The sequence below is a fragment of the Bos javanicus genome, chromosome 1 (assembly GCF_032452875.1).
Source record: "Bos javanicus breed banteng chromosome 1, ARS-OSU_banteng_1.0, whole genome shotgun sequence".
In the NCBI taxonomy this organism is placed as follows: domain Eukaryota; kingdom Metazoa; phylum Chordata; class Mammalia; order Artiodactyla; family Bovidae; genus Bos; species Bos javanicus.
In genome coordinates this window covers 113,349,073-113,369,095 of record NC_083868.1, presented here as the reverse complement: position 1 = coordinate 113,369,095, position 20,023 = coordinate 113,349,073, and the positions used below count along the sequence as shown (strand labels likewise).

Sequence of the window (20,023 nt, the reverse complement as noted above, 5' to 3'; positions counted from 1 at the left end):
TGAATCTTCAAATGCCAGAATTCTTGACTTTTAACATTTTCCATCTGTTGAAATATTTGCTCTGTCTCAATGGACTAAAAGCTTTAACTAAACTTTTGATTTTGATGATAAAAGATACATTGGCAGTACCAAGCCAATTTTAAATGTAAATGTAGTTTTGATTATGGTGATGAAAAATTCAGGGTATTTAAACCAGTATGGCACAACTTTTATCCTTGAACTTGCCTAGAAACCAATAAATACAGACTTTTCAAAGTTAGAATTAACTTATGTGCTGTTCTACTTAGGAGTGTGCTTTGCCCTCCATGGGAGATTTTTCCATTTAATGTTGCACTGTGAGCTATCGCACATTTATTTCCTTAGATATGTTTAAACTTCTTTGTCAATAAAAAAATCATACAGCTTCAGCAGAGAGGGCAACCCTGAGTACCTAATTTTGCCTTTACCAAAATTGGGGTTTTCTTGCCCTTAACAATTAGCTCATCCTATTTCTAAGGTGCTCTTGACGCCAAGAATAGCACTGGAGGTTCAAGTTGTTTATGACTTGAATACATGGTGAGGGAGACAAGCAGACCACAGAGGCTTGATAAACAGGCTTGGTTAAAAATGTACAGTATGCACAGCCGTATTTACATTATAGCTACAAGGAGGCAACTACAAATGCTTCGCATGCCAGAGGCGGCCACAGAGAAGATACAGCAGCCTTGAACGAGGCAGTATTTCAGGCTTGGCTACAAGGTCCAGATAAAAGATAACCAACTACCTGTGCCAGCACTGTGGGACTGATCCAGCTACCCACTGCTGAATGTATAATTCCAGGGTTTAGTCAGGGAGCTCAGCTGCTGGGTCTCCAGCGGTTTCTCAGCTTCAGGGAGGTTTCCCAGCTACTGGGAGGGACTGTTGGGGAGGACAGTTGCTGTTCCTCCTCCAGTCCAGTCTGGCAGAGGGTTTATGCTGACGGGTGGGGTGTGTGGACGCCTCGGCTCTGCAGCGTGTGTATGTGTATCCCCGCTGGTGCTTTCAGAGCGGCATGATCACTAGCTGCTTCTAAGACAGAAATCCTCACTCTTTTTTAGGATATCAAGAAGAACTTAAGTTTCCATTAGCTCCTGGCTACTTGTGAGTCACTGTATTAATAGTCTTTTGTGTCACATTTCAGAAGAATATGTGATCAGTTTGACTGCTGTGGATGAGAAAGTGTATTCTTGGTACCTGAAGCTTGGCTGCAGGTTGTCGGGTGCTTCCAGATCAGAGTTCTAGAGGCACAGTTGAGGCTGGACAGTTCTTTGTTGCAGGGTGGCGGGGGGGTGGGTGGGGGGGTGGTGCCGTATTCTGTGTAGGATGTTTTGGCAGCCTCCCTGGCCTCTGCCTACTCCTTGCTAGTAGGACCTCCTTCGTACTGTGACAACCAAAAATGTCTCTAGACATTGTCATATGTCTCCCAGTTGAGGATCACTGTGCTAAAATGATGGCAGATTGCCAACCAGCTTTGCCTTCAGAGGAATGAATATGTACAGATCTATCAGACTCGACATGGCAATAGCAGTAATATTATAATAAAAGAGGAAGGGATTGCCATGTTGTGTTCATAGATTACTGAATAATCTATATGCTGCTGCTGTTGCTGCTAAGTCGCTTCAGTCGTGTCCGACTCTGTGCGACCCCATAGACGGCAGCCCACCAGGCTCCCCCAGCCCTGGGATTCTCCAGGCAAGAACACTGGAGTGGGTTGCCATTGCCTTCTCCAATGCATGAAAGTGAAAAGTGAAAGTGAAGTTGCTCAGAATAATCTATATAAATATATGTACTATCTAATTTGTGCCTTGCGATAGCATATTTGTAATTAATTATCCATGACAGTGCACAGACTATACCCCCATGTGCAACTTCACAGATTAAGTACTATTGCTCTCAGTTTTGAAATATAAAAACTGAATTCAAGACCTAAGTACTTGGGCCAGACTCCCCAAACAGTTTGCAATGGTCTTGCCAGTCTCATTCAGTGCCTTATATCTACCTTAGGCCTTCCTTTCCAATTTCTTCTGAAGCTAAAACAAAGTCTTCCTCCCTGTAATAGTTTCCACAGCTGCTGTAGTAAAGTGCCATAAACCGGGTGGCTTAAAATAGGCATTTAGTCTTTCATGGTCATGCAGGCAATATTCTGAAATCAGGGAGCTGGCAGGGCCACACACCTCCAAAGGACCCAGGAGCGAATCCTTCCTTGCCTCTGCTCTTGGTGGCTCCAATCTCTGCCTTCACCTTCAACTGGCTTTCTTCTCTCCTGTGTGTCTGTGTGTCTTAAAATCTCCCTCTCCTTGTAAGAACACCAGTTACTGGGATCCAGGCCCACTCTAGGTTCCAGAATGGGCTCATCTTAACAGATTCCATCTGGAAAGACCTGATTTCCAAATCAGGTCATGTGCACAGAACCAGGAGTTTAGGTTTCAGCATATATTTGGGGCCAGAGTTCAGTCTCTTGTACTGCTTGGCCAATCACCACCGCCTCACTTAAACATAGAATGAAGGAGTGTGCTGTAATGTCTTAGCCAGTTCTAGAACACGTTTGCTTGTTTTTTTAACATTGATGCCATTTTTCATGAGCTTCCCAGGTGGTGCTAGTGGTAAAAAAACCCACCTGCTAATGCAGGAGACATAAGAGACTCAGGTTCAATCCCTGGGTCAGGAAGATCTCTTGGAGGAGGGCACAGCAACCCACTCCAGTATTCTTCCCTGGAGAAGCCATGGACAGAGGTACCTGGGGGGCTACAGTTCATGGGGTCACAAAGAGTCAGACATGACTGAAGCGACTTAACACGTATGCACGATGCCATTTTTCATTCACTTCTGAATGTCATCATGGTCATGTGACTTGAAGAGCTCTTGGGGGTTTCACAGGTTACCCTCATATACAGATCTTCTGTTTCAAACTGTCCCTTCTCCAGGGTTTATTCCCTCCTTGGTAAAAGGTGCCTCCATCCACCCAGTTGCTCCTCGGTAAACCTGGAAGCCCTCCTTGCCCTTCCTCATCGTACTCCCCATCTGTCCAGTCCCCAGTCTTCTACCCATGGTGGATCAGCTTTTGACCTCACTTGTTGCCATGCCTTGTACCGCCACCTTGAACTCGCCCAGAACTGGATTCATGCCACCATCCCTCCATTTGTTTACATTCCGCAGCCACAGTGTGCTTTTTAAAAGACTCAGTTTGTGCTTTGCAAACAGCCTTTCCGTGATTTACCTTGCACTCAGCATAAATGCCTCACTGAATAATGCCCCCCTTTTTAGTCCCTCAAACCTGGCACATGCTTCTTTCTCTGCCTGAAATACTCCTGTCTAGCCCATAACCCCATTCCACTCCAGATCTTTTCTAGGCAAAGTCCTTTTCATTCTTTAGGTTTTAGATTAATTGCCACATCCACTGGGAGCTCTTATCCATTCCTCCAGAGTGGGTTTATTTCCACTGTTCCCATAGAGCCCTGCACTTTCTCTGTCATAATATTTGTGTTACTATGTGCTCATGTCTGTCGTGATGACCTTTGCATCCTCAGTGCTGAGCCTTTGCCTGGCCCATAATGACCGTTTAATAAATATCTGTCAAATGTGAACCAGTCGTGAAGATGGTTAAATATAAACAGAGTGACAGTATTACTCAGTGGGCGGCCTTCCCCCATTCCACACCCAAGCTAAAAGTTCTTTGAATTCTCTTTTATTTTTAAAAGATATGTGATTTTTGTGTTCTGTTCCATTATAGATTCACGCTTAATTAATCGGGGCAAAAACAAATCTGGGGCTTTATCATGTGGCTTCTCACATCTTCTAGAATTTTACCTGTAAACTTACCCATAAATGACATATAACCTCAATCTGAAAAACACTTTGGATCGTATTTGCAAAATTGTGCTCTGCAGAGGAAGGGTTTTTGGTTTTTGGTTTTTTTTGGCTTGCTTTTATTTTGTACTATTGTGTCAACTAATGTTTTGAGCTACCCATACAAAAGGGTTTAAGCAATAAAAATGTTCATTTATTACACACACATACACACACACACACACACACACATAAGAAGTCAGATGAGCTTGGGAAACCCTGCATACTCTTCTACTTCGGGAAATTTACTATTAAATTATTTAGGAAGGGTCTTGGCTGTATGTAACTGGATACCCAAATTGCAGTGGCTCAAGCAATTAAGACATTTGCCTCTCGCACCAAACGTGAAGACCGAGAGCGGGCTCACCAGTAACCCAGCCCCTTCCCATTCTTTGGCCGCGCCGTGCTCTGTGCGCTGTTCACTTTTGCCCCGTGTGCACATAGCGCCATGGTTGCAAGTCCAGGCATCACGATTTCACTCAAGGACATAGGAGGGGAGCAAGGCATACAGCCTGACCACGAAGGGACTCTCTTCTCAAGTGCCTTTGCTTTTCCTCAGCAGAGGAGAACCTTTCCCAGACACGTCTTCAGAAGACTTCTTGTGTTTTACCCATCTGTCTTGGGTCACAAGACTTGACCTTACAAAGGAGGCTGGGAAAGCCAGCATATAGCAGAGAGGAATAGGACAACCATGATTGTTTTAGTTTAGCCGTGAAGCAAGGGAAGATGGCAGAGGATTAGGTAGTAGACATTTACGACCACAACTGGGAAGCCTTCTTTTCCACAGACGCTCAATTGACAATGGATAGTTTGGAAAAGAGAAAGAAATTATTATTATTATTATTTTTTTTTTTTGCCACTCTGTATGGCTTGCAGGATTTTAGTTCTCTTACCAGGGATTAAACTGTTGCTCCTACAGTGGGAGCACAGAGACCTAACCACTGCACAGCCAAGGAAGTCCCAAGAGCTCTTTAAAAGAACTAACACATTGCCTTTAAGATAAATGGGGTTGGGGGTAGGTTCAAAAAAGACAGAAATGACTGGAGATGTAGAACCCACGTCCCTTTGCTGGGGCTAGGCCTCCAGTGTGGTCACGTGAGTGTATTGCTTGCTGTGCCTTTTTGCTGCCACCAGCCCCACTGTGCCCGTGAGCACATTTAGAGCTGCAGATAGATTGACCTTGTGTGGGTGTTGGGCACAAGACCAAAGGAATGTAGAAATCTAGTCTTTTTATCATACCAGTAAATGCAATCATGTTGTGACGTGTCTCTTTCAGTTTCTCCTGGATTCTGTCCCTACAGATGATCTATCCATGATGGTTTGGGGTATTCTCTACAGTTAGATGAGTAGTATTAGTGATAATGATGGTAAGAGCCTATATTATTGAGCATTATAGTTTACCATTCACTGTGCTCAGAGTGTTTGTGAATCTGTCATTGAGTTAGCCCAGTAATCAAGTATTACTTCCATTTTACAGATGAGGACACTGAGTTAGAAAGATTAAAGTCTCTTTTTCAAGGTCTCTCAGCAAAGCCAGGATTCTCATCTGAGTCTGACTCCAGAACCTCCTCTAACAGTTTATGTTCATTAATTCTTAATTTCATTTTTCTAGAGTATTTTTACCTTTCTACCATCCTGTAATGTTCTTGGAAAAATAGCCTAGAAACTGGCACCTTTTTTTATTTGCTTTGATAACACATTTTTCAAAGAGGGTTTTTGTTTAAGTGAATATTTTTATAGTCTTACTGGTCGTGAGAGGAAATTAGAAGGGGTCCCGAGGTGCGCTGTGAGCCTTCCTCTACCTTTAGCCAATCTAGCATCCGAGTGTAGGGAAGAGCGTTTCCTATTCACATTTCCTTCCCTCAGATATTTAAGACCGGAGCTTTCCACTTCCTGATCCCTAGTTCCATAAATATTGTGTATATTGACATAACTTGAACTCCGTGACACATTACAAATCTTCAAGTTTTAAAGAAAAGAATTTTCTGTAATAGAATTCTACCTGATCATTATCAGGAGTTCAGAGAGTTATTAGAACTTGCCTTTTCCTAAGCAGTTTGAATGTCCAGTAGCTTAAAGTGGTGTGGGCTCCCTGGAAAGGGTCATGACCTAGTTTGGCCCCGTTTCGAGTTTTTCTATTTTGACAGCTTTGCCGCTATAGAAAGCTGAGGCTACCTGACATTGTCCCTCTGCCTCTGCAGAATAAACTCCTTCCTCGGCAAATTAACTTTTGAGTATCCTGGATAAAGAAAAGGCAATAAGGCTCTGACTCAAATCACTTTTATTCCTAGAATATACAGCTTGGTTGTTTGTGATCACTTGGATCAGATTCTAAGATCAAGATGGGAGATGGGATGGGAGAGATGTGAGAACCCTCTCTCGTCTTCTTCCTCTTCTCTTTCTCTTGCTGTCCCACACATCCTTGATCCTCTGACATCTGGGACCTAAGAGTATTTACTTCCTCTGCCTCTGTAAGAAGAGTCATTGTTGCCATTCAGTGTTAAAAGTTGCACCAAGTGCACAGTATAAATATCCTGGTGTCAGACAGAACGGTGTTCAAAATCCTGGCCGTTTGACCTTAGGCAGGTTGCCTTTGATCTCTCAGAGTCTCAGTGTTCTCATCTGTACAATGAGGCAAGCAATGTCATAGTCTTCCTGGAGTGTCTGTGAGAATTGAGATAGTGCTCACAGAGCACTTAACGCAGTGAATGGCCCCTGCTGAGGGACTGATACCTGCTGGTATCATCATTATTCCTAGTACTGGGTGTCTTTCTCTAAAGATTTGGCACAAATCAGATTATTGCTCTTTTACTTCTAGAACATTTTCTTATTTTAAAAAATGGTTTGAAACCTTAGAAAGAGTTAGTCGCTCAGTGTGTCCAACTCTTTCTGACCCCATGTACTGTAGCCCACCAGGCTCCTCGGTCCATGGAATGCTCCAGGCAAGAATACTAGAGGAGGTAGCCAATCCCTTCTCCAGAGGATCATCCCAACCCAGGGATTGAACCCGGTTCTCCTGCATTGCAGATGGGCTCTTAACCGTCTGAGCCACCAGGGAAACCCTTGAAACCTTAAGCCACTGCTGTACAGCTGAAAGTTTGGCGCACTCCAAGGCCAAACCTGGATTGTTGTTGTTGTTTAGGCGCTAAGCCGTGTCCCACCCTTTCGCAACCTCCTGGACCGTAGCCCGCCAGGCTTCTCTGTCCATGGAATTTTCAAGGCAAGAATATTGGAGTGGGTTGCCATTTCCTTCTCCAAACTTGGATTATGGCCTCTGAAATGTGGCCTTTAGGAGTAAATGCATTTAACACCATGCCTCTCCCTTCCTATCAAGAACCCGTGTCAGATGGCAAGTGACTGAGGGATAATCATTGATCAACTTTTATTCTTTTGTATGGTGATCTGATTCATGTGTGCATGTTTGTATTAGCAGTTGTCTTGTAACATCCCTCGTATTTGATTAGGAGACACTGTAACTTCGTGGCTGATAGAAGTGAGTTCAGTATGTTTTTCCCTTCGTTTGGAGAGGTCAGTGACGATAAACCTGGATTGGGGGCTTTCTGATCCTATGTGAATCACTGGCTGTCTTTTTGGGTGACAGTAAATCATAACAGATTCTTACCAACAAATGTGACCCTCATCTCCACTATTTGTCATGTTCTCAAGAATGAAATAGAAAGTGTGTGACATTTCTGGGTTTTTGGAAGTCTAGTCTTTTTTAAGAGTTACTTTTTTGTTTTTGACTGCGCTGTGTCTTCCTTGCCGTGCATGGGCTTTCTCTAGTTGCAGTGAGCAGGGGCTACTCTTCGTTGTGGTGCTTGGGCTTCTCGTTGCGGTGGCTTCTCTTGTTGCAGAGCACGGGCTCTAGGGTGAGGGGGCTTCAGTAGGTGTGTCATGTGAGCTCAGTGGTTGTGGCGTGTGGGCTCTAGAATGCTGGTTCAGTAGCTGTGGTGCACAGACTTAGTTGCATATGGAGTCTTCCCGGATCAGGAATCGAATCCATGTCCCCTGCATTGGCAGGTGGATTCTTAACCACTGGACTTAGTCTTTATCCTTTAAAAGCTGGCTGTGCTATGAAGTGGACCTTAAAACTAAGAAAATGAATTTACAAACCACTGACTGGGATAAAATATTTTCAAGCCATACTTGATATGGGACTTTTACCCTGATTACATAAAGAGTTCTTAAACTCAAAAGTAAGACAACTCAATTTTTAAGTGGGCAGACATTTGAATAGACATTTCAGCCAATAAGATATCTAAATGTCTTAGCATTTGAAAAGATGCTCAACATTACTAGTCAGTAGGGAAATGAAAGTTAAAACCAAAACTAGGTTTCACAGCCACTCAGTTCAGTTCAGTCGCTCAGTCGTGTCCAGCTCTTTGCGACCCCATGAATCACAGCGCGCCAGGCCTCCCTGTCCATCATCAACTCCCAGAGTTCACTCAAACTCATGTCCATCGAGTTGGTGATGCCATCCAGCCATCTCATCCTCTGTTGTCCCCTTCTCCTCCTGCCCCCAATCCCTCCCAGCATCAGGGTCTTTTCCAATGAGTCAACTCTTCGCATAAGGTGGCCAAAGTATTGGAGTTTCAGCTTCAGCATCAGTCCTTCTAATGAACACCCAGGACCGATCTCCTTTAGGATGGACTGGTTGGATCTCCTTGCAGTCCAAGGGACTCTCAAGAGTCTTCTTCAACACCACAGTTCAAAAGCATCAATTCTTCGGCGCTCAGCTTTCTTGACAGTCCCAACTCTCAAATCCATACACGACTACTGGAAAAACCATAGCCTTGACTAGACGGACCTTTGTTGGCAAAGTAATATCTCTGCTTTTTAATATGCTGTCTAGGTTGGTCATAACTTTCCTTCCAAGGAGTAAGCGTCTTTTAATTTCATGGCTGCAATCACCATCTACAGTGATTTTGGAGCCCAAGAAAATAAAGTCTGACGCTGTTTCCACTGTTTCCCCATCTATTTCCCATGAAGTGATGGGACCGGATGCCATGATCTTCGTTTTCTGAATGTTGAGCTTTAAGCCAACTTTTTCACTCTCCACTTTCACTTTCGTCAAGAGGCTTTTGAGTTCCTCTTCACTTTCTGCCATAAGGGTGGTGTCATCTGCATATCTGAGGTTATTGATATTTCTCCCGGGAATCTTGATTCCAGCTTGTGCTCCTTCCAGTCCAGTGTTTCTCATGATGTACTCTGCATATAAGTTAAATAAGTAGGGTCACAGCCACTAGGATGACTATAATAAAGACAAAGATGGCGTTGATAAGGATGTGGAGAAACGGGAGCCCTAATACACTGCTTATCGGAATGTACAGTGATGCAACCACTTTGGAAAGTGGCCCCGTAGTTTCTTAAGAAGCTAAGCAACCTACCATATGACCCAGTAATTCCATTCAGTGTTTCATTCTAAGAGAAATAAAAACTGTTCATAAAGGCTTGTAGTAAATATTCATAACCTGTGTGTGGTGTGTTTGTTGGTCTTCAGAATTATTTTGAGGCATTGAGCACATAGGCTGTTTGAAACCAGTTTTGGGGCAAATTTCATGCCTTGTTTTGCTGGTTGGAGCCTATGCCAAATAATGAATATTTTGACCCAGGTATTTGGCTCTAATTATGCTTAGTCCACTTGCTTATTTGCAAAGTACGTATAATTATTAGGCTTTTAACAAGATGTCAAGCAGTATAAAGGCATGATATTCTATAGGAAGATTTAAAATATTAGCTAACAACATTTGCTGTAAGCCATGCATGATTGTAAGAGCTTTACATGCAAAAAGATAATAAATGTATTATTTCATTTAATCCTCCCAACAATCCTAAGAGGTATTGTAATCCCCAGGAGATTTTTTTACATAGGAGAAAACATAGAAAGGATCAGTAACTTACTCAAAATCACAAAGTGCATGAGTGATGAAATTGAGCCAGACACGCTCAATCAAGTCTATACTCTTATCTGTTATACTGTACTTCACGGCTTTAAAATTGTATATTATTCTAGTAAAAAAAATTTGTATAATTCTAATACCAAGATTTAAAATTAAAATCAACTTCAGTCACTGTGAAGAAAGTGTTTTAACCTCTTAATTTCAAAGTAGACTTCAGCATAATCCTATCTCCTCCCTCCTAGAAATGTTAAACTAGGGTGTTCTTGTTCCAGTTGAGCACAAAGTCAAGTGTGGGAATAGCAATCATGTTTTCAGAAGGGAAAGAGAAACAAGTTGAAATCTGCAGAGGAAGAATTCTTGTACATGTCTTGAAGGGAAGTGGGAAGAATCTCTTTGATTTTGTAAAACCCCAGGAACTTCTGTGAATCCACATACAGGGAGCATGGCAGAGCCATTACAGATCCCTGAGGAAAGCAAGAGTGTCTAGGAGAGAAACTTGGAGTATGGCCACTAAAAAAAAAGGATGACTTAGAACTGTGGTGGAAGGAATTAGGAGAGGAAGAGTTCCAGGTTGTCACATGTGCTCAACCTCGTCAAGTGCCTAGATGAGCAGTGGTGATATGCAGGTTACTGGGTTTGTTGGGGTGATGGGCCATCATGACTTTGGAGAGCGATTTCATTGGTAGGTGGGCACAAGGGTCTGAGAAAATGCCAGGCAGCTGCTAGCTCAGTAGACATTTGTATTTTCACCAACAGATTCAAGGGAAGATTTTTTCAGGACAGGGAAGCTGCATGCATGTTTTAAACAAAGCCTGTGGAAAGGGAGGTGTTGAATAGGTAAAAATAAATCTTACTCTTGACGATAGATGGCAGAAAATCCTTGTGTTTTGTTTTGGGTAATCCTTGCTTGCATTTTTCCTTTTAAATTTAATTCTTCTACAAAAGGAATAATTGGAAGCTCTCCTTCTAGTCTGTCAGATTTTGGTTCTGAAAGAAAGTTCCAGAAAAATGCAAGGTGGCAGGTAAGACAACTGACAGTTAAGGCTGACTTGAGCAGGGCATGGAGAAAGCTGGTCTTTTAAAGTCTAACACTTCTTGCTTTCCTCGTCTCTGTCTTTGCTTTTGTACTCCTGGTTCCATTTGGTTATCCAGCCCGTTTCTCATTCCTGGTCATCCTTGTTACGTACCTAAGAGGTTTGCTCATAAGGGTTGAGGTGGAAACTCTTCCTGTGGTATTTGCATGTATAAAAGCTCATCTCTAATCACAAGGCTCTACAGAAAGACTCATTCTATCACCACCTCTCCTTCATGATGCTTACGTACTTTGGGTTCAAGGAAATACCCTGATTAATGGAATGAAGTTGGGATCCAGCTTCTTAAAACTTTTCAGGTGTTTCTCCAGATGTCCCAATATTATTTGTTGATTAAACGATCAATATTCCACAGATTTGAAATATCACTTACATCATGTAGAAAATTCCTAGATGTATTTAGGGTCAGTTGTGAACCCACTGTTCTGTTTCACTGCTCCTTCTGTCTACTAATATCCATTAGTCTCAGTCTTTGAATTACTGTAGCTTTAGAATATGTTCTTAATATATTATATGGCTAGTCACTCTCATTTTTTTCACAATCTGGATGTTCTTACATGTTTGTTTTCTGCGTATTTTAGAATCAGCTTGACTATTCCCCCTCCTCTCTGCCCCTGCAAAACCGAGATTTTTCAAGGAAATTATGTTAAAATTATATGTTAATTCAGGAAGAATTAATATCTCTTTAATATCAAGCTTTTCTATCCATTCAGGCCTTCTTCTAAAGTATTTCAAGTCTGTCTTCATATAGAAGAAACTTCAATTTAAAATTCTAAATCTTTTGTGGGTTTTGTGTCTATTATAAATAAGAGCTTCTTCCATTATATTTTCTGAGTGTTATTCATATATGGAAAAGCCTTTTTTTAACCCAGCCATTTTAGTGAATTCACTCTTACCTTGTAATATATTTCAGTCAATGATGTTATCTGCAAGTAATCAGTTGTTTGTAAGGCAAAAAATATTCCATTGCCCAAGAGTCCCTTCACCTGTACCCTCAGGCATCCACAGAAAACCTGGAATGCTGACAGTCTTCACGTCTATGCGTTTATTATTTAGATTTTTTTTTACCTTGAATTGCAAAATATTTCAAATGTACAGAAAATTATCAAACACTAAATGGCAACCCACTCTAATATTCTTGCCTGGAGAATCCCATGGACAGAGGAGACTGGCAGGCTACAGTCCATGGGGTTGTAAGAGTCAGACATACTTAGTGACTAAACCACCACCACCACCAACATGCCTATAATCCAGGTTTAACAGATACAAGTTTTTTTTTTTTTCCCCTGCTATATCACTGCCAGGTCTCTTAAAAAAAAAAAAAAGTCCTGATATAATATTGCAGGTTTACCTAGAGCCTCTTCATCATCATCCCTTCTTTCTCCCCCTGCTTCCCAAAGTAAGTCCTGTGCTGAGCTGGGTGTCTGTCATCCTGCACTCACTAATGTGTGTATACACATTCAGCTTTGGTATTCTAAAAGTTGGTATTCTGAATATGTAAATTTTATTTTAAATATTCTAAATATGTAAAATTTGGTATTCTAAAAATGTATGTTGTATGCAACCGGCTTCCCTAGTGGCTCAGCGGTAAAGAACCCGCCTACAAAGCAAGAGACACAGGAGATGGGGGTTTGATGGCTGGGTTGGGAAGATCTCTCTGGAGGAGGAATTGGCAACCCACTCCGGTATTCTTGCCTGGAGAATCCCTATGGACAGAGGAACCTGGTTGGCTAGAGTCCACAGGGTCACAAAGAGTCAGACACAATTGAGCGACTTAGCATCATGCATGTATGTGGGCTTCTCTAGTAACTCAGCTGGTAAAGAACCTGCCTGCAATGCGGGAGACCTGGGTTTGATCCCTGGGTTGGGAAGATTCCCTGGAGAACAAAAAGGCTACCCACTCCAGTATTCTGGCCTGGAGAATTCCATGGACTGTATAGTCCATGGGGATGCAAAGAGTCGGACACATCTGAGCGACTTTTACTTCATGCATGTATGAAGTCGTAAATGTTGCCCTTATTTAAAAGTAATAAATATATGCCCAGGTCTTCCTGGGTAATGGTAAAGACTGCCTGCAATGCGGGATACCCAGGTTCGATCCTTGGGTAGGGAAGATCCCCTGGAGAAGGAAATGGAAACCCACTGTAGTGTTCTTGCCTGGGAAATCCCACAGACAGAGGAGTCTGGCAGGCTACAGTCCATGGGGTTCCAGAGAGTCAGGCACAACTGAGCGACTAATACTTTTGCTTTATTTTTTCAAATATATGCCCATCATGAAAGCATTCCAACTTTTATAGAAATTGACAGGAGAGAAAGTTAAAAGTGCTCCCTAATATTCACTTTAAGAATCAACTATTCTCAGAAAAGGTGTATCATGGGCTGAAAAGTATTCAGTGCATGCTGCTAGGTTGCATGCAGTAGAACCAAACAGTATCTGAGCTGCTTAACAAAAGAATGCCTTCTGAGGGAAGAGTAATTGAGGTATTTATTTACCACCATATCCCATTCTCTTCTGATAGTTTTTTATCATGTTAAAAAAAGAAAAGGCTTCCCAAAGGTTACTAGGACTGTAAGTATACTAGGACTGTAAGTTTCGACAGGGAGACCCATCATTGTTTATGCCACAGAGCCACAGGCTTGTATCGATTTGATTGCTGCGCCTGATAGGAGGCTGTGCTTGCACAAAGCGTCTGCTCTTTGATGAGCAGCTGGTAAACTTGGAGCGCGGCTAAGACAATCAGAGGAAGTCTACGTGTAAACTGCTCCGCTCAAGGAAAGGTGGTTTTTCCATTTGCCTTTTTCTGAGCAGTTTAACTTCCTAAATATATGATCCAGATTGTTTCAGAGGCTATGAAACCATATGTTTGCTAATGAAAGAAACAAACATGGGGAAGTCTGATTAGCATCGACTTCCCTTAGGGAAGGGGGATCTTTCCCAACCCAGCTGAGCTTGTTTTATACTTTACTGGACACAGGTGGGTCAGCAGAGGAGGGAATGGGGTTGTGAATGGCTGCGTCTGTCTCTGGATTCCCCCCTCTTCTGCTTATGCACGTATTTTTATCATTATTTATTTATTTTGGGCTGCACTGGGTCTTCCTTGCTGCACACAGGCTTGCTCTAGCTGCAGCCAGCAGGGGCTAACTCTTTGTGGCGGTGCAGAGGTTTCTCATCGCAGTGGCTTCGTGTTGTGGAGCACGGGCTCTAGGTATACGGGCTTAGTTGCTCCAAGGCGTGTGGTATCTTACCGGACCAGGGATCAAACCTGTGTCTGCTCCGTTGGCAGGCACCTTCTTAGTCCCTGTACTACCAGAGAAATCCTTAAGCACATATTTTAACAGTTATCCTTTTGTATTAGTGTGAGAGAGTTAGTAGGTGCTGGTTGTCATCAGGAGAATGAATTTCACTCAGTATTCAGCAGATTTGGAGAGGGGGAGATAGTAATTTGAACCTTCATGAGATTGTGTGAGTGTGTATTTTGTGTGAGAGAGCACAAACATGCTAGCAAGAGCGAGTTCCTTTTCCTTGTTTATTCCTTTGGGTTTGAATAGTAGCTGACAAGGATAAATAGCTTACTTGACTACTGTTAAATCAAGTTTTTTTTTATATTAAGTGAGTTAAAGGAGGGGTGAAGAAGCTGTGGACATTATTTATTACATAATGAAGACATTCGCAGGTCTAGATAAAGTAATGATATTGGGTGACTGCTATTGAATCAGTTAAGGAAACAGCACACTTGTTTCCTGTGCCCTATTTTGGATACAGAAGTTAGAACAGTGGGAAAGTTCAGTGACCCAGATATGCGGAAACCAGATATCTTGAGGTGAACTCGCATGGCTATAAATGAGGTGGCCGCTCTTTACCATCCCGGCTGAACATTTGAGAGGACAACAGGCATAAACTGGATCAAATGGGCACCCCAGGTCTTAAGGGGATTGTAGTTGTCATGGCTTAAGAGAACAATTTAAACAAATTCTATTAATTTTTCTTCTTCTTCTGTCTCTAATTACCTACTCCTGAGGTCAGAGATTCAACACATCAGTGAAACACACTAGCTGATATTGTTTGCATTTAGGCAAACACAGGGGGTAATAACTCTGAAAATTAAGAGGGAAAAAAAAAAGATTTAAGTAGCTTATTCATGTCCATTTGCATGAGTTTCCTATGAACTCTTGGTTTGGAATCCTGTTGGGGACCATCTAGTAAGTAAAGCCACTTTATGCTGAAGCCTTTTCGGAATTTGCATCATCTTGAATGATGCCTTCATAGCATGCAGATTTCTTTGCCTTTTATTTCTTTGGGAATACAGAGAATACCTATGCAATGTCCTGGCATAGGGCACTGCCTAAATACTCCATGTGCACAGTATTAGGGAGCTTGGAGTTCTCTGAGCAGAATTGTTTTTAACTGGAAATGATTTTAACTAAAAGATGATCTTTTTAAGCTTGTGAGTTGGACCAAGAGAGTAGCTCAGGGGTGCAGAGAGAGGACAGTCCAAAAGAAGGCTTCATATTTTTTTTTTCTTTCGTTTTTGCAGCTCTTGTTGAGGTTTTGCTTTCGTTTTTATTCTTTTTCCTTTTGGTCTTATCCTGAGTCCTGGATTTTATTAAATCTGTATCTCAGATGTCTAGACAGTATTATAAGCCTTACCTGCTGTATGGGCAGGCCACTAAAGATGGCTATTCTCTTATTCTCTGTACATGCCCCGCTGGATCCCTCCCTCACCTATATCCAACTCACAGGAATGTGCTTGCCCACTGCCCCAGCTGGTGATTGTTCTGATCCTTTGGCCAGAACAGCTCCACATGCTAGTCTGTTAAGGGAAACATCTGCCTTCATGACAATTGTTAACCAGAGGTGCTGTGAGGGACATTTTCATGGAAACCAGTGAGCCCACTTGATGTCACTTCCCCCTGTAAATGGTAGCTTTTCCCCTCGAGCACTGAAGACTGCTGCCCTGGTCTACTTGCCGCCTGCAACACACTTGTCACTCTGGGACCCTTCTGTTTCAGATGTGAGATCCCCTCTCCCATAAACCATTGACGTCTCTGTCATTGCTGGGTCTGTCTTGAGGCTGGGCAACTACGAGGCTTGTAGGCCTGCAGGCTGCAACCCCACACCTGCTTTGCCCAAAATTGACTGCTTTGGTTCTGGTACACAAGATCTTTAAAAAATATAATATTGTTATATTTCCTCCTGCTTCCTCCTTTTATAAAAGTCACATGAACTTTGATAACCCTCATTTTGATATGAGAAATATTTTATATATTCTGAGGACAGTTGTGCTGGTCAGTATGCAGTCTCAGCGGGTTTCAGAGATGATGTTGCCTTGTGAACTTCCAGTTAATACAGATTATTACCCTAGCAACAAACAGCCTTGATCAAAAGGCACTTTTTTGGATGATACAACTGTATTTGCTGGTTTGGGGTGGGGGAAGGATCTATCAAACTAAATTTTAAAAAGACCATAAAGTTTTTAAAGGAGAGTTACAAGGGAATGGTTGACAGATGCCCACTACCAGATGAAAAAATTTCTCAGAAATCTTGAGCAAAATGGCCTTTTTTGAAATTTCCTAGTATAGTTAAGCACTAGGACTTTTCTTAGCTCTCCTGAGTTCATACATTTGCATTTGTTATTAGGTAAGTTAATTGCTCAATATGGTTCTTAGAATGCATTAGAATGTATTGCATGGTCATCCATTTATTCACCAGTTATTTTTGAGCTCTGCCATGTTCAACTGTGAGGACAGACAGAGATAGAGGAGAGCTGTATCTAACTAGAGTTGGATTTGCCAAGAAAATGACTGTATACAAGGAGTGATTATATAACTAGGTATCAGGAAATTCAAGTTGGATAATTGAATAAGAGTGAATGAGAGGACATGAGGGTTCAAGGATGGAGGGAAAGGCGGTGGAATCAATGGGTTGTTAGAATGGTGGCTTAAAATTGTTGGGGTTGAGGATTGGAAGAGATGAGTCAAAGAGACTAGCAGGGCTGGTTAGGAAGTGGTTTTGACATTGGGATTGAAGAGAGGTTGCAGTTGGTGATAACAGGGTCTATCCTTGAAGGGGAAATCAAGGAACTGAGAGGCCAGAATTGTGGAAGGATTGCCACATGGAAATTCAAGAAAGGAGTGTTGGACAGTTCCAGGAAGCCAGCAGCTACACTCATGAATGAGGATGAGGCAGGATCCAGGGGCCTGGAGATGACTTTGATGATAAAATAGAGACTGATGGCATGAGCACAAAACTGGGGGGCATTCTGGGAGGAGGAAGTGATTGTTGTCTGGAATAACGAAACTCAAGCAGGTGGAAAGCCTTCTAGGGAGGCGGTGCTCTTTAGAAGGAGCCTAGTATCTGTTAAGGCAAGAAGGTAAAGAGAGAGAGCTCAGAGAAGAGGCTGAGGATTTAGAAGATTTAGCTGGATTTCCAGAAGACGCAGTGGAAGGGTTTGGCAACCAGCTGAAGGTTTGGGGAGGTGAGGCCCAATTAGGCACGTGCTTAGGCTGTGCAGGTGAGAGTGCATCCGGGGGAATGAAGACCACCAGGGGGCCAGTCTGGGGCACAAGCAGGGATAGAGGGTGTGGTGGGATCAGTGGGTGCTTTCTGAAGCAGGTGGTGAGGCTGTGCATGCTGGGAGGAAGGGTTGGGGGTCTTGCCAGAGGACTGGTCTTCCCTCCTGTGCCTGGTGGTTTGGAGGCTGGTAGTGCGGCCTTGCCACCCAGAGTGTGAGTAGATCTCATCCTGCAGATGGAGGTGAGACGGGAGTAGCTGTTCAAGCAGTACCATGATGTCTGTATGTTTTACTTTTTGCAGCAATGCCAGGATAGTGGAAAAGGAAACCTGGGGGGTTTAATAATTGTTTTTAATATTGCTTTTAATTAAAAAAAATATTTATTTGGCTGCATCAGATTGTAGTTACAGCACTTGGGATCTTTAGTTGTGACATGTGCAATCTAGTTCCCTGACCAGGGACTGAACCCAGGTCCCCTACATTGAGAGCATCGACTCTTAGCCGCTGGACCACCAGGGGAGTCCTGATATTGCTTTGATACCTAAGATACAATTCAGTATACAACAGAAAAATAGTAATTAACAGGTTTTCATTTTGGAGGGTTATACTGACTCATAGGGCTTCCCAGGTGGCTCAGAGGTAAAGAACCCGCCTGCCAATGCAGGAGACATAACACATGTGGGTTCAGCTCCTGGGTCTGAAGATCTCCAGTATTCTTGCCTGGAGAATCCCATGGACAGAGGAGCCTGGCGGGCTCCGGTCCATGGGGTCACAGAGAGTTGGACACAACTGAAGTGAATGAGCACACATACTGACTCAGAATCAGTAGGAATAATTCAGAGTTCAATTCCTATTTAAAATAAATCCTTCTCTCCCTGTCCTCCTTCCCTTCCCCTCCACGTCCCCCAAAGTGTGACTTGAAAATCGACAGTGTCACAGTCTCATCCACTGAATTCCTGATAACGTTCTTTTTCCCTTTTCTTAACAGTGAAGAAAGTTACAATGTCAATGATTATTCTTTAAGAGATCAGCTACTGGTGGAGTCTTGTGACAGTGAAGAGCTTAATTCTTCTCCAGGGAAGAACAGCTCCACAATGCTTTATTCAAGACAGAACTCTGCCAGTCACCTCTTTACGCTGACCGTCCTTAGTAACCACGCAAATGAGAAAGTGGAGATGCTGCTGGGAGCAGAGACGCAGTAAGTATGCGCAGGGCGAGGGTTTCAGCATATTTGCTGATGGTCTAATTACCCTTGGGCCACAGACTCCCTAGAAACAGTAAAACTCTACCTACTGTGTATTTTTATTGCCTGCCTGTTATGCACCAAGCGTAGCATCTGGGTGTTTTATACAGATACTCGTCTTCTCACTCTGATCCTCTCAACGTACTGAGAGAGAGAGATGTTATTTTTGTCCCCATGAGTCCTGATGGATGTGTTTTGCTTTAGGTAGTGTGCTTTTATACGTACAGAATGGTTTAAAAATCAGTTTAATTATTGATAAAAATATGACCCAGGAGCCCTAGAATATGACTTACTGGTAGTTTGATTCTAGGCCCTGTGTTTCCTTAGCTACTGAAATTGAAGTCATTTTGCAACCACCTACCTTCAGCCAGGCAGCAGAAAGCCCAGTGATTTATCAAAAGAGACACTGGGTTTAGGGAAATACATTTATTATAGGAAGGGGGACCCCCTGCAGGTGGGTCTTGTCTAGCAGTTGGAAAGTGGGCTTGAAAGTGGGCTCTTGTCTTGCAGTTGGAAATGAACTGTCCAAGGAGACACATGTGCTGACAAAGCAAGAGGCTTGATAGGGAAGTGGGGCCCAGGTGGAGAGCAGCAGTAAGGGAACCCAGGAGGGCCTCTCTGCCAGAGCCCACGATCTGAGGTTTCATAGTCATGAGGAGTCATCTTGTTTGGCTCATGCCTGGTTTGACTCAGGGTCCTCCCTGGTGGCATGCACATCTCTCAGCCATGATGGATTCTGGCATGACAGTTTCTGGGAGGCTGGCTCACATTATAGGGTGGCATCTCCTCCCTCCTTTTGGCCCCTCCCAAATTCTTCTGATTAGTTTTTTGGGGCAGCACCCCGTTCCTTATCAGGACCCTGCTGTTGTGAGACAACTCATGCAAGTGGTTATCGTCTTGCCTGGTCAAGGTGGGTGGTTTTCTTCAGTGGTTCCCGAACATTTTGATGAACCCTCTTTCCTGTCCAGAGTTTATGCAGAGGCAGAACAGTCATCGCGTTTGTGCCTATGGTTTCAGCAGCAGTTAGTAGGCAGTCCATTCTCATGCGGGATGAAGGTAGTAGCGGTAGTGTTAGTTGCTCAGTTATGGCCGACTCTTTGTGACCCTGTGGACTGTAGCCTGCCAGGCTCTTCTGTCTATAGGATTCTCCAGGCACAAATACTGGAGTAGGTTGCCATTCCCTTTTCCAGGGGATCTTCCCAACCCACGGATCGAACCTGATCTCCTGCACTGCAGGCAGATTCTTTACCATCTGAGCCACCAGGGAAGCCCATATGGGATGAAGCTAAGCAGACTTAATTGTCAAGTCTACCCTCGCTGTTATTGACCAAACTTGAGTCCGGGGCTTGCCTGTGCACTGTAAGGCCAATCTACTGACGCCGGGTTGTGATGAGGGAAGTGCAGCCTTTACTG

At 43.1% G+C, this 20,023-nt stretch overlaps 1 protein-coding gene across 3 annotated transcripts in view; it reads left to right on the top strand.

The window, feature by feature from the left end:
* Window positions 1–20,023, top strand: part of ARHGEF26 (Rho guanine nucleotide exchange factor 26) — a 149,354-nt gene that overhangs the window by 102,169 nt on the left and 27,162 nt on the right. For all 3 annotated transcript variants that reach the window (XM_061418062.1, XM_061418053.1, XM_061418044.1), the window contains exon 12: window positions 18,356–18,565. In XM_061418062.1, the coding sequence (XP_061274046.1) occupies window positions 18,356–18,565 (210 nt within the window). The remainder of the gene's footprint in view (window positions 1–18,355; window positions 18,566–20,023) is intronic.